Raw genomic sequence first — 13868 nt, 5'->3', positions numbered from 1 at the left:
TGTGCTGTATTTTCCTGTTGTGTAATTCATTCTTTAATAAGCACCTTCAGCGATACATGCATGTAACTACTCTTGTTAATGAAATGCATGTGCCAAACCTCTCTAAAATGACCCCCCCCCCCAATTGGCGGACACTTCTCTATAACGTACAGTTTCTGTTGTCCAGGCCATAAGGTCATTTCCTGTAGTTTGTTCAATGCATTCTTTGATATGCATCTTCAGTGATACATGTATGTGGCTATTCTCTATTGAAGAAAGACACTTGGTACTCAGATGTGTTACAGTAATTACTTAATAGTTTGTACATGTATGTTTATGTAGACATGTGTTAATTAGTGTACTTGTTAATGAAGTTGTGTTATTAATTAGATTTAGGCTATATCTTTGTTAATCTTTGTAATTTGCTCTTGAAGTTAGCCTCACAGTTACCATACGCCTATGACGTTAATCTAGAGCAGCCTTATCTTTGTTCATTGTTAGTTACAATTGAGCCTTATGCTCTTTGTGTTGATACTATATAAATGACTGATTTTTATAAGCTGTGTGGTCTATCATTTTTTGAGTTTAGTGATCTTTTTGAAACCATTAAAACTAACATTCCCTTGTGAATGAAATGTATGTATAGTAAATTTGTCGATTTTTTCCCTCCAAAATAAACTGCTACACTTGTACATGTACTTGTACATGTGTATGTGCATGTGTTTGGATTAATTTAGCTTTTGCAATGTTTTTAGTTTGAGTTACCATAAATCTGGTTATTTTTTATGGTTATAAAATACATGTATAAAATGGATAATTTAGGTATTGGAAAGTTTTATATGCTGCCTATTTAGTCCAATGTATTAATAGGGAAAAGGAAATATTAGCAATTCTAAATTTAGTATGCATCATTGCTTTATTAAAATTACCATCACTCAAAATATACCAGATTTACAGTAACTACATGATTTTAATTTACATTTACTATGTTAGTTTTCTTTTTATTGATGTTTCCTTCTCTATCCCTCCCTCTATCCTAATAATAGTTATCAATATGACTGGAAGTTAGAGGAAGCTCAGAAGAACATTCTCCGGACTCACACTACTGCTTTTAGCACAAGAATGCTCTACAAACTTGGACAACAAGTGGGTGTGGTTCATTCTCATGAATAATTAATAGTTCATGAGCTAGTTACTAGTAAAAGCTGATTATATTAATTTTCATGATTTATCAGCTAACGATGAGTAGCCATAGCAACCACTTAATATTATAACAGCAGGTGTGACCTTTATCATCTACTGTGTTGGACTAAAGTGACTTAACATGAGCACTTATTTTTTCTTGAGCTGTATAAATTTTTATTCTTTATCTGTTCAATTTTATAGAAAGAGTTCACTCCTGTCAAATATTTTTCAATTGATCGTGTTTTTCGTAATGAGACACTTGACGCAACTCACCTGGCTGAGTTCCATCAGATAGAGGGTGTGGTCGCTGATTATAATTTAACCCTTGGGGACCTCATGGGAGTCCTGTATGCTTTCTTTAGTAAAATGGGTAAGTATTGATAATACAGTTACATGTAAATGTACATGTGTACCGTATGATATGTTAGCAACCACTTGTTGATGATACAATTATATGTAAATACTACATGTGCATGTACATGTACATATACATGTATGCCATATGACACATTTTTATCCACTTGTTGAGCATTCTGATTGTCAATTGAAATGTGATATGATAAACATTACATGTACATGGGGTAACAATCTGCTGTTACATGTTATTGATGTGTGTTCTCATGCCAAGGTACATGTAGTTAGTAATTAGTTCACTCATTAATTTAATGATCCATTAAGTATACAAATTGATTTTGGCAAAAAAAATGAATGACATGAACTATTGTCTATATAAAGTGTGGTTGGAAACTACATGTAAGTTCCTTAAAATTAATAATGCGGTTAGCAATGGAAGGCAACTTTACTTTTACTGGTGAGTTCAGTGGTCCAGCAGTAGCAGCAGTTCTTACGGTTGAGATGATACTAGCTCTGATAGCTAATGGTGTGGTACTATCTATCACACTCTATCAGTGGAAGTTCTTAAAACAATCATCAACAATATTCTTCACTTCTCTCATACTGGCACATCTTGTATTGAATCTACTGTACCTTCCTTTCACTATCATTGCATTAGCTGCTGGTGAGTGGATCTTTGGTAGTACAGATGAGGAGAAGACAGCAACATATACTTTTACTGCTTTTGTGTATTCATATACTGTACCTGTCATTTTTTTTGACACTAGCTGCTATTTCATTTGATCGGTTTCTCTTTATTGTCAAACCACATCTTCACAAGCGGCTCATGAGACCCTGGGTAGCACTGACCCTCACCATTGCTATATGGATACTGTCTGCTGTTGCGAACTCTGGTCCATTCTATGGATTAAATGAATATGTTTATGATGAACGGTTCCTTTTATGTTACCAGCGTCCTAACAGCTTGATCAGTCTCATTATCATTTCTGTTTTCTTTCCGTGTGTTACAACTGCAGTTATCATTGTGACATCATTATGGACCTTTTGTTTCGCTAGAAGCTTCTTCAAGGATCAGTCAGTGATAGCAGGAGAGAGTGTGTATGCCTCAAAAAAGAAGAGACTCTTTGGAGTATTTGGAAGCATGCTACTTGTCTATGGGATATGTGTTGTACCTGGTCATGTATTATTTCCTTTGCTTGAATTTATTGATTTACCTCCTAAGCTTATTATTTGTACTTGGATATGTTTCCTTTTTTTCACAATAGCCAGTCCTATTATCCAGTCATACTTCAGGCCTGAGATCAAGAGTGTTTTAGTCTCACGCTGTCCTCTTCTCTTTACTTGTGTTTGCTGTTCATGTGTACATGCTGTTCGATGATGTCAATTATTTGTATTACATGCTTAATTTGCTGTAGTATGTTGCCTAATGTTGTTGCTATTTTTGTTATTGATTTCTGTGTGTGTGTAACTTATTCCGTTATATCATTTTCATTGTTATTTTGAGATTGGTCTAGTACCTTTTAAAGGATGAATGCTACATATTATAATTGGATGAAGCCCACTAGTTTGAGTAGAGTATGTACACGTACGTCACCCCTATTCACCCGTATGAAAATTTTTTTAACCTAATCTTAATCTTCATTGAAAACGGGTGATGTCACAGTGAAATAAACTGGTGCTGGCTATCAATTCTTAACCTTACAAGCCACTCACTGGAGTCAGCAAGAATGCAAGAAAGTCTGTACTGCTCTCCAAATGTAGCAAGGTAGGTTAGAAGGCAGATATGCCACAGTTGCACATTACTCCTCAACTTATGAAGCCTGCACAACTGACATAACCTATGACTGCAGTTTCTGTCTCTGGGTTCCAGCACAGCTTTATTGCTACAGAATGTCATGAACTGATAAAGAAAATTGTATTTCCAACCACAATAAATTCATTACGAACTGCTGTATTTACACATGTGCATGTACAATAATGTAGCTATACACCATATAATCTTTAGGATATAGCGTGGAGGGGGCTGAGCCCTTTAATGTTTTACATTAGCCCAGTACTTATTACATATTACATAATAAGTACATTTTAATATGTACTTCAGTCAAACTTAACGTGTCAAAGCTGTGGAAAGAGTTTAGTCATAAGGACACATACAGTGTATTATGTAATGGAATGAAAGGACCCATAGTGTATCTATATGTACATGTACTTGTGTATAGACAGAGTTATGTGTGTGACAAAGCTATCATTCCTGGCTTTAATGTATACATGTGTATGAGCTGTTTCACTTTCACTCTCTTTCTCTCTCTATAATGGCTAAATGATACATGTATAGCCACTTGTTGAGCATTCTGATTTGTCAATTCAAATGTGATATGATATACAGTAGAAGTCATAAAAAAAGTTCACGTTTTGTATAAACAAAACGAATACGAAACAATCCGTTTTGTATCTTTGTACAGTATTAAGTGTTGCATTATTGTTCCGTTTAAACGATTAAAAAACGTAAGCTTTTCGTTTTATTACCGTTTATACGGATACGCAGTGAATTGCACGTGGGTACAGGCCCCGCCAACATGGCTGTCTGGCTGACTGGTTGGAAACAAACTGCTCTGGCTGTCTCTGAGAGTCTTCTCAAGCCGTTTTTCTTTGATCTGTGCTTCAGAAAACCAAAGACAAACGTAAGTATCTTGTATAAACATAACTCTTCTTCTAATCCATAGGTTTAACAAAGAATTTCCCTCTGACATAGATAGTATGCTCCGACATCTCAGATGCTTGTAGGAGTAAAAGATCACAGATTGACAGCAGTAACTCGTTCGAAGTCAAAGCATTATTAATATTTGTATAAATAAAAAAATAAACATACACTATAAGTTTTCTTTGCCATAATGTACATGTATATACTGGTACAAATTAACCTACAGCGAAAATATACAGTGTTATAGAGTATAATAATCTTACCAGAAGATGACAGGAGGCTTCCACTAAGCAGAACTAACAAATAAGTAAGAAAACAGGCTGGAACTTTGTAAAAACGATACAAAAACGGAAATGGTACTAACAGTTTTGTTGCACCATTGTTCTACAGAACAAAAACGTAAACTTTTTTATGACTTCTGTATGTGTACATGCATAAATACCTTTGTAATAGCAAAATGTACATGTGCAGGTACAATGTACTTTAATTCACTACATTTACTTATTTAATAATGTTCCTTTGTTATTTTGATTCTTTTGTTCTAGTGGTTCATGGAAGAATGAAGAATTTAAGTCTTACAATTTCAATGCACTAGGAGCTCCTTGCCACTGGTCACCTCCATCCATTGCTTAAAGTTAGGACTGAAATACGACAAATATTCCTTGAGATGGGGTGAGCCTTTCATTAAATACTGTAAAGCAAAAATTTTTTGTGGATTTCACATTTTTTCAAAATCCACGAAAATAAAATCCGCAAAAATTGAATACGGTTCAAGATGGCCAAAAAGTAGAAAACCAGAAAACCACGTGAAATTTTTGGACCACGAAAATTTTTTGCTATATGGTATTATTATACCGTGTATACCGTGTATTGTACATGTACTTGCACAGCTTGGCAAAAATTGCTTGTTTTTAAAATGCTTGTAACTTGAGAATTATTTGTTGCAAACAGCTCAAAATTTCTATATAGCATAAGTACATCAATAAGTATCAAAAATATAAGAAAAATTGGAGGTGATTTTAGAGACAATTTTCAGAAAACCATGCATGGGCTATAGCAAGGCTGCAAAACTTAGTTGTGGCAGCCATTTTGTTTGGCGTGAATCTTACTTAGTAACGCTACCGCATTACTAATAATTTTTCAGAAAATGACCCATTTAAAAAATTGGCTATTAGTTGAAAAATTGAAGTAAGAATCAACTCAAACTTTCTACATAGCACAAGGACATCAATGTATATGAGAAAATGTAATAAAAATTGGGGGTGATATTGGAGCCATTTTTTGGAAAAAACCATAGGCTATAGGTACTTTTTAGAAATTGGCCCATTTAAAAATGGCCATAATTTGAAAATTTGAATTTGGAATGTGCTCAAACTTTCCAACTAGCATAAGGACATCAATATGTATCAGAAGTGTTGTAAAAATTGAGGGTGATTTTGGAGCCATTTTTTTAAAACCATGGGCTAATAAAAGGCTTGTTGTAAAATGCTGATAGCTCAAAAATTTATTGTTGGAAACAACTTAAACTTTGTATAGTTTGTACATAGCATAAGGGCAGGATTATGTATCAGAAAATACAATGAAAAGCCTGATCCTTTTTTGAAAGAAAAACCATGGGCTATAATCAATACATATAGGTTTTTCAGAAATTTGCTAGCTTTGTTGTTATCAGAATCAGCCCAAGCTTTCTACTTTAACTATTGGGGGGGGGTCACTTGCACTAATAGTCAGATAAAATGTTCATGTACATGTACATGCATCATTGCTTCTACAAGTTTGTGATTTGTTACTATATATAGATGATGGAATGGAATGTTTTATTTTTTAGGTTTTGTGAAATGCCTACGAATAATTTCATTGAGAGCTCCTTTTGGAATTTTGATGCTCTTTTCCAGCCTCAGCAGCACCCTGTCGGTGATGCTCACAACACATTCTTTTTAAAAGGTAAAGCAGAAATAATTTTTTCTTTAGTATTCCTTTAATTACAAAATCATTTTATTTATTCTAGATCCCCAGTTTTCCTATGATTTCCCTACCGAATATTTAGAGAGAGTGAAGACCATGCACCAGACAGGAGGACATGGATCAATAGGGTAGGAACTGCTAGTGTGTGTGCTCTATTTTCCTGTAGTGTATTCATTCATTGACACACATCCCAGCCTCAGTGACATATTTTATGGCCCCAAATTTTCCCTCCTCCTACATGTATATAACCTAGCTGCTACATGTACTGTACATATACATGTACATGTGTGTATATGTAGATTCATTTAAGTCACACACTACTTTACTGCATTTACCGATGTTACCGCACAATTATATTAATGGTAATACATGTACATGTACACATGTACATGTAGCATCTGTTTATTTATGTTTTCTTTCTCACTTTCCTCTTCTAATACTAGTTATCAATATGACTGGAAGTTAGAGGAAGCTCAGAAGAACATTCTCTGGACTCACACTACTGCTGTTAGCACGAATGCTCTACAAACTTGGATAACAAGTGGGTGTGGTTCATTCTCATAATTAATGAGCTACTAGTAAAAGCTGATTATAATAATTTTAATAATTTATCAGCTAACGATGAGTAGCAATATCAACCACTTTATATTATAACAGCAGGTGTGACTTTTATCACCTACTGTGTCGGAATAAAGTGAAAAATGTTTTTCTTGACATTTGAATACTTTTAATTATTTTTTTCGAGCTGTATAAATTTTTGTCCTTTACCTGTTCAATTTTGTAGAAGGAGTTCACTCCTGTTGAATATTTTTCAATTGATCGTGTTTTTCGTAACGAGATACTTGACACAACTCACCTGGTCGAGTTCCATCAGATAGAGGGTGTGGTTGCTGATTATAATTTAACCCTTGGGGACCTCATGGGAGTCCTGTATGCTTTCTTTAGTAAAATGGGTAAGTATTGATAATACAGTTACATGTTTACACCTCAAGGTGTAAAAAAGATGTCAGTGGATTTAATTGTATATACTTACATTTTGTAGTACCAATGCTCCAATAGTGCTGTTACTATAATGATCCTTGGACAGTCATATACTTTTAGTAAAGCTGGTCAAGTGGTATGCCATTCTTATAACATATAACACACATATCTCACACCATGGCAAAGCATGCATGTCACTGGCGGATCCAGAAAAATTAAAAGGGGGGTTCCATTTCACTTAAGTAGGTGTGGCTCATTAATTTTAATTAATAAAATGGAGGAAAAGTGCTGCAAACTGACTGCAAAGAATCCAAAGATACTACAAAAAGACAACTTCTTTAGCCAAAGAGGGGGTTCCATGGAACCCATGGAACCCCCCCTAGATCCGCCACTGCATGTTATGTGGGTTTAACAGCATCATGTCAGCATGATTTATGAGCTGATAAGCACTACAATGTATAACATTTAGAACAACTTTCAAAAATTAAATTTTGATTGCAGGAATCCACTACCGGTATAACTTTTTATACTACATAAGGACATGTATGTGTATCAAAAATAATTATAAAAATTAAGAATTCTCTTATATTTATTTTCGACAAAATTTGGCCAAAAACCATGCAAATCAGTGTAGGATCTTTAGTCAATATGACTCTAACAATCTACTGACAAGAAGCTGCACAATGTTAAAGTCCTGTGGGAAACCCTGTCATATTGAGTGTTTTATAGATAAAAATTGATCAGACTACAAATGGTGTGAGATATCGTGGAGGGATTGTGTGCCCATCCTGTGTTGAGATATGCTATGTGAGTACTGAGTACAGTATATTTGAATTTTTTACTTTATTTCTTAAATGTTTTTGCAGGATGATTTTACAAATTGCCCTGAAGCAGGTAAAAATTATAAAATCCACCATGCATTATTTGTATCATTCAGCTAAACTATATATAGAGAGTTAGCAAGTCCTACTCCTAGTAAAAGTGTTGGAAATCCTACTTCTTCTACTGCTAGTGTTCAAAGTTCCACTTCTTTTACAGTTACTGTTGCGAGTCCAACTTCTTCTACAGTTACTGTTGGGAGTCTAACTTCTTCTATAGTTAGCGTTGGAAATCCCACCTCTACTGTTAGTGTTGGAAGTCCCACTCCTGCAACTGATAGTGCTGGGAACCTGCTGCCAATGGTGAATCTTCTTTTTGCAGCTAATTTTGCTTCATTCATTATTAACTATTAAAACTTTAGTCGTTATGTGCATGTGTGTGTTAGAGCAATTCTTTAGTAGATTTTTCTTCACCTTTATTCTAATGAATGCTTTAATGTTCTGATATAATTTTTTTGACTTGTGAGTAGATTCTATTTAGTATACCATTTGAGGCTATACGTATGATATACAGTGGTGAACATAGTGAAATGGTAATAAACGTAAGTAAAAGGTGGTAAAAATTGATATACAGTGGTAAACATGGGGGCACAGTGATTTAGAGTGTTAAACACAGGTAAACATAAGTAAAAAAAGATATAGAGTGGTAAACATTTGTACAAATAACTGACAATACAGTGGTAAACATTGATAAACATTGGTAAACAATGATATACAGTGGAAAACATAGGTAAACAGTGATATACTGTGTTAAACATTAGGCTAACAATGATATACAGTGGTAAACATGGCTAAACACTGATAAACTTTGACAATATAGTGGTAAAGACTAGTAGACATAGGTAAACGATGATATACAATGGAAAATATAGGTATACAGTGATATACAATGTATGCCTGTTTACTTATGTTTATTAGTGTTTAGCAATGTTTACCACTATCTACTTATGTTTAGCATCGTTTACTTATGTTTATTAGTGTTTAGCATTGTTTACCACTCTCTACTTATGTTTAGCATTGTTTACTTATGTTTATGATTGTTTAGGACTGTTTACCACTATCTACTTATGTTTAGCATTGTTTACTTATGTTTATGATTGTTTCGGATGACATAAGAGTTCTCTTCCCACACTGATGTTTACTAAATTAACAGTAAACTCTGGAGTTTGGCTAAATCATGGGTCTTAAATCAAGCCTTATCTCATCTCTTTTAATATAATCGGCTCTGAGTTTGAAAAGTACAGGCCAAAAAGAACAAGTTTAATTTGGGGAATATCAAGAAACAGCAATCAAAATTCTATAATCTAATGATGTAAAATTTTGCCGTAGTGTTGTTGTTGTTAGTTGTTTTTAGTTGCTAAGAAAAATTAATAATCCAAATTCCAGCAAATTTGGTGGTGCTGACATTGCATAACTGACACTGTGGCTCGCAGCTTTGAAAACTACCCATTGGCGTGTAAATTAATAATATAATAATTGTTTTTGGGTTCATGCCAAATTGTGATGTATTATGTAGCCTCAGGTCAGATTTGTACCTAAACCACACCTGCTAAGAAGCTTTGCATGCAATAAAATTGTGATGTGATCACATTGTAGCCTCCATAGTAGGCTATAGTGTAAACATTTTCATTAATGCCTGCACCTTGAACTGCGGGAACTCCCACCCAATAAAAGTTCATTTCAATGGTCTTTCATCACAAACCACACCTTACAATGCTTATAAAAACCACTCTGCATGCTCCTAGCTCATCAGTCATTGACTCTCAGCTGTATAATCTAGTACTTGAATTATATAATACCTGTCCACTGAATCCTCAAGACTGAAGTCATGGGTTGCTGCTGTTGTTCTCAGGTCCCAATATTAGATGATCCTACCATCACTGCTCATCTCAAAGTTGGTAGATTCATAGCAGTAAGGGGCTATACAACATACAGAAATGATGCTCCAGGCCTGTTGTACACAGATGGAGAGAATCTTTATTATGAACCTACTTGTGGTGACAAGAGAGCTAGTTGTTCTTTGTGCTTTATGTTTCGTCAACCATTGTCCAGCATAAAAGAAATCACTGTTGAGCAAGGTTCACAGGTTGTGGCCATTGGAAATGGAGTATTGGTTGGACCATTTCTTAAAGTGACTTTTGATAATGGAGTGATACTAGCCTCAGCAGCAGACATGGGATCATTCCCTCAGACTCTAGACAGCATGACAACAAAGACTATGAAGCCACCGGGATTTATTTGAATTATAAATATACTTCATTGAATTATGAACATACTCTATTGAATGTGTGTCTACAAACAACAAAATTCCCAAAAATCTTTACTTTATCGTTTTTAATAACTACATTTATTAACTATAATAACCATTAATTTAATAAATGGCCCCGCCTTGGGTGCTGCTAAAACCCGGAGCCGGATCCGGAGTCGGAACCGGAGATGAGTGCTAAAAACCGGAGTCCCGGAGCCGGAGATGAGTGGTAAGGTCTCAAAAGCTGACCGGACGGACCCGTGCGGACCATGTACGGAACGCACCGGCGGACCGAGTCTCAAGTGCGGACCATGTGCGGACCAAAACGGCGGACCGAGTCTCAAATGCTGACCGAGTATACGGGCCGCTAGCAGATGTAGGAGGAGCATAATACCGCGTGACACAACGTGGTTGCACATGAGATTATGGCTGTTGCTCGGGCTGTTGAACCTGCTTTTGAGAAAGTTTTTAATGACTTACCACATTCTAGAATTATAGAGTTACTGAATGCTCAAGGAAATTCCAGTGACTACTCTGTGTGTAATCTACCACCAGTAAAACCCAAAGCTGGGGATGTTTATGTTTTTGTCCCTTCAGACATCAGTGAACGTGGTATGTATAGCAATTTTTTATGCTAATAGTGTGTATTATTCAAATTAATATTTTTTAGATAACTGGAAGTGTGATCAAATGAAGTGGCGTCACAATGGGAAAAAAGAACTGAAAACAGTCCCAGTTATTACAAAGACGTACTATTTTTTTGTTAGTGCTGACGGAAAAGAAGACGGCTTTAAGAGATTGGTATATAAGCTTTTTGGGTAGCAACAACCATACTGTTGTGGTACACTATAAAGGGAATGAATCTATTGCTAATAGTACTACACCACATGTACGTACTCTTCCCAGCGTTATGAGGCAACTTGAATGTTCTGAAACAATACCTTCAGTTGCATACAAGCGAATGGTTGCTACATCAGGGCCTTCGCAAGATCATCTAGCTATACAACTACCGAAGAATCGGAAACAAATTAAGAATTTGCAAGCGAGGTGAGTTTCAAATTTGTTATTTTTATATATTTTTATTTATTTTTATATAGATTTCGTCAACGACTGAGAATATCACATGATGCACTTTACAATATACATGAATTGGCATATGATTTAGAGGATTTTGTTCATAAAGTGGTCACCTTTCCAGATGTTGTCATTGTATGCGGAATGAAACAGATGTTGTTAGAAGTTGAGAGGATTTTACAAGTTAGCAAATGTATTGTACTGTATGGTGTATACACCATATATTTCGCTGGGATTAAATTTTGCATTTTGGAAAAATTTACATAATTAAAATCCACAAAATAGCGTACTGATTGTATTGTAGGTGTGGTAATTACAGTAAAATCACGAAATTTTTATTCTCGAATACAAAAATGTAGCCAAATCGCGAAATTTTATACCACCGAAATAATTCTAGCAATTATTAACATAATTTAAACTTATATGTTACAGGTACAGACTCATGACTCACACGAGTATTCACAGCTTTTGTCATATGACACAACATTTAAATTGGGCGATTTCTATGTATCTCCATTGCTATTCAGAAATATTCTATTCGAAACGAAACCAGTTATGCCATCTTTATTTATGATTCACGAAAGGAAGTTGAAAGCCACTCATGATGAATTAATGAGAGTTGTATCGCAATTATTACCTTCCCTTGTTAATGGTTCCAATACCATTCCATTAGTAACTGATGATGAAAAAGGATTTGATGCCATAAATTGTCACCTTCATAAGGTCTGCAGACTGTACTGTTGGAATCATATCATCAATGCATCGAAGATTTGGTTGAGAGGTCATGGAGCTACTTCATCAGAGATACCCATCTATGTTAATAACATACGTAACTTGCTTCACCAGCCAAGTGAAGATGAGTACTGCAAGCTTTTGACAGAACTTAAGGGCAGTTGGAGTCAACCATTTGTAACATATTACATGTCAGAGATTCATAGCAAGGTAATTTAACCATAATTATGGCTGATTTTTAATTGATATCACACTTATAGGTCAAGCACAGTGGTCGGTGGGTTCTTGATAGGCTTCATGTCTATGACCCGATTAGTGGAGTCACCAGCAATCAGTCGGAAGGGTTTAATTCGGTACTAAAGAGAATACAAACCTGGAAGGAAATTCCAATAGACACGGCTCTATTGTCACTGTACCATCTTCAAGTATTCTATTGGAATGAATGGCAGCGTGGGTTAGCAGGTAACTTAAGTTACATCATTGTTCCTCCTAATTCATCACGAATGTATTAGGCTTAGGAGAGTATCGACTTTGTAATCGATTTATTATAGCAAGAATAGACAAAGAGGATATTTTCTTGATACCAACTATTAGCTTAGAAGATATTGTGAAAGCAGCAAAAGAAGGGGGACCTAGACATATTTATCAAAATTTAGTAGAAGATAATGAAACAACAGAAAAGTAAGTAGATGAGTGAAAGTAACGAAAGTATGCTTGTAATTTTTTAACTTTAGCTCAAATGAATCAAATGGAAGGGAAGAAACTGCGAATAATCCTGAAATGATGAGTGAAGATGAAAGGTATGATCACTATATATTATGCATGTTTTTAAGAAAATATTTTCTATTTGTAGCTGCCCTCAGACTCCTGTGGATAATTCATTACGCGATGCAGATGATGGAATAGTTCAACAATCTCAGATTGTTCGTGCTGAGTAAGGCACAGTGTGCATAAGATCCGTAACATTTTTCACACCAGGTTGCTTGTTAAAAATGGTTTGTTATCACATGATCCTAAGGTTGGCTCCTTCACTGTAACTGGCTCTTCAGGAAAGCTTCATGTTGTGAGGTTATTCCCTTCTGAGTATTGTTCGTGCCCTTCCACTACAACCTGCTACCATATTCTTGGTGCTAAACTCAGTTTGGGAATTCCTATTAAAAAGGATATGAAACAAGTCAATCTTTCACAGTTACGTTGGAACAAAAGAAGTAAAGGCCAAAAGAAATGTGGTCGGAAAAGACCTCGTCCAGGTATTGATAAGATGTAATGCCTCTTTTATCTATAATATCAAGGTGATAATGATGTTGTAGTAACTCCTGCCCCTGATTCACAGGTACACACAACTAATTTAACAATGCTTGCTGCAATCGATTTTTATGAAATGTCATTGCAATATACTTCTAATCTTTATAGAATTGGGAGGAATCCTCTGGTTTACCACGTAAAAGTTTAAAGATAAGTGGACAGGTATGTACATGGATTCTTACATTCAAATGTATTTATTGATAACAATAATAAATCTTGATAGGTATCAATTACAGAAAGTAATGCTGTTGAACAAATAGAGGTACAAGGATTGAATCACATGTGGATGGGATAGCAAAAACTATAACAATACTTTTTCTTCTAGGTTAATTCTGCTGCTGAAAGAAGTATAAATGTCTGTGAAGAATGCAATGAAGTTAATTTATTTAATAGCCATTATGAATATATTTGCCTTTTCTCTTCAATATGCAGGTAGAAGGGAATCAGAACAGCAATCAAAACAAGT

The 13868-nt window shown here is 35.1% G+C and overlaps 1 protein-coding gene and 1 pseudogene across 1 annotated transcript; both read left to right on the top strand.

Annotated features, from left to right (window-relative positions):
* The window catches only part of LOC100641570 (phenylalanine--tRNA ligase alpha subunit-like), a 14538-nt pseudogene extending 6045 nt beyond the window's left edge, over nt 1-8493 (top strand).
* A 2075-nt stretch (nt 8494-10568) lies between these two features.
* LOC109587360 (uncharacterized) lies at nt 10569-13866 on the top strand (the record flags this gene model as incomplete). The annotated part of the gene is made up of 14 exons (XM_020003597.1): nt 10569-10903; nt 10962-11338; nt 11389-11548; nt 11798-12307; nt 12358-12559; nt 12610-12778; nt 12832-12897; nt 12951-13031; nt 13076-13347; nt 13390-13430; nt 13511-13564; nt 13626-13664; nt 13728-13778; nt 13835-13866. Coding segments are annotated over exons 2-14 (1814 nt in total), but the record flags the coding sequence as incomplete, so codon positions are not given.
* Nucleotides 13867-13868: the final 2 nt, after the last annotated feature.

The sequence above is a fragment of the Amphimedon queenslandica genome, unplaced genomic scaffold, assembly GCF_000090795.2.
Source record: "Amphimedon queenslandica unplaced genomic scaffold, v1.1 AMPQUscaffold_12600, whole genome shotgun sequence".
Lineage (NCBI taxonomy): Eukaryota > Metazoa > Porifera > Demospongiae > Haplosclerida > Niphatidae > Amphimedon > Amphimedon queenslandica.
The sequence above is the reverse complement of the archived record's forward strand: the minus strand, read 5'-3'. Positions and strand labels throughout refer to the sequence as shown.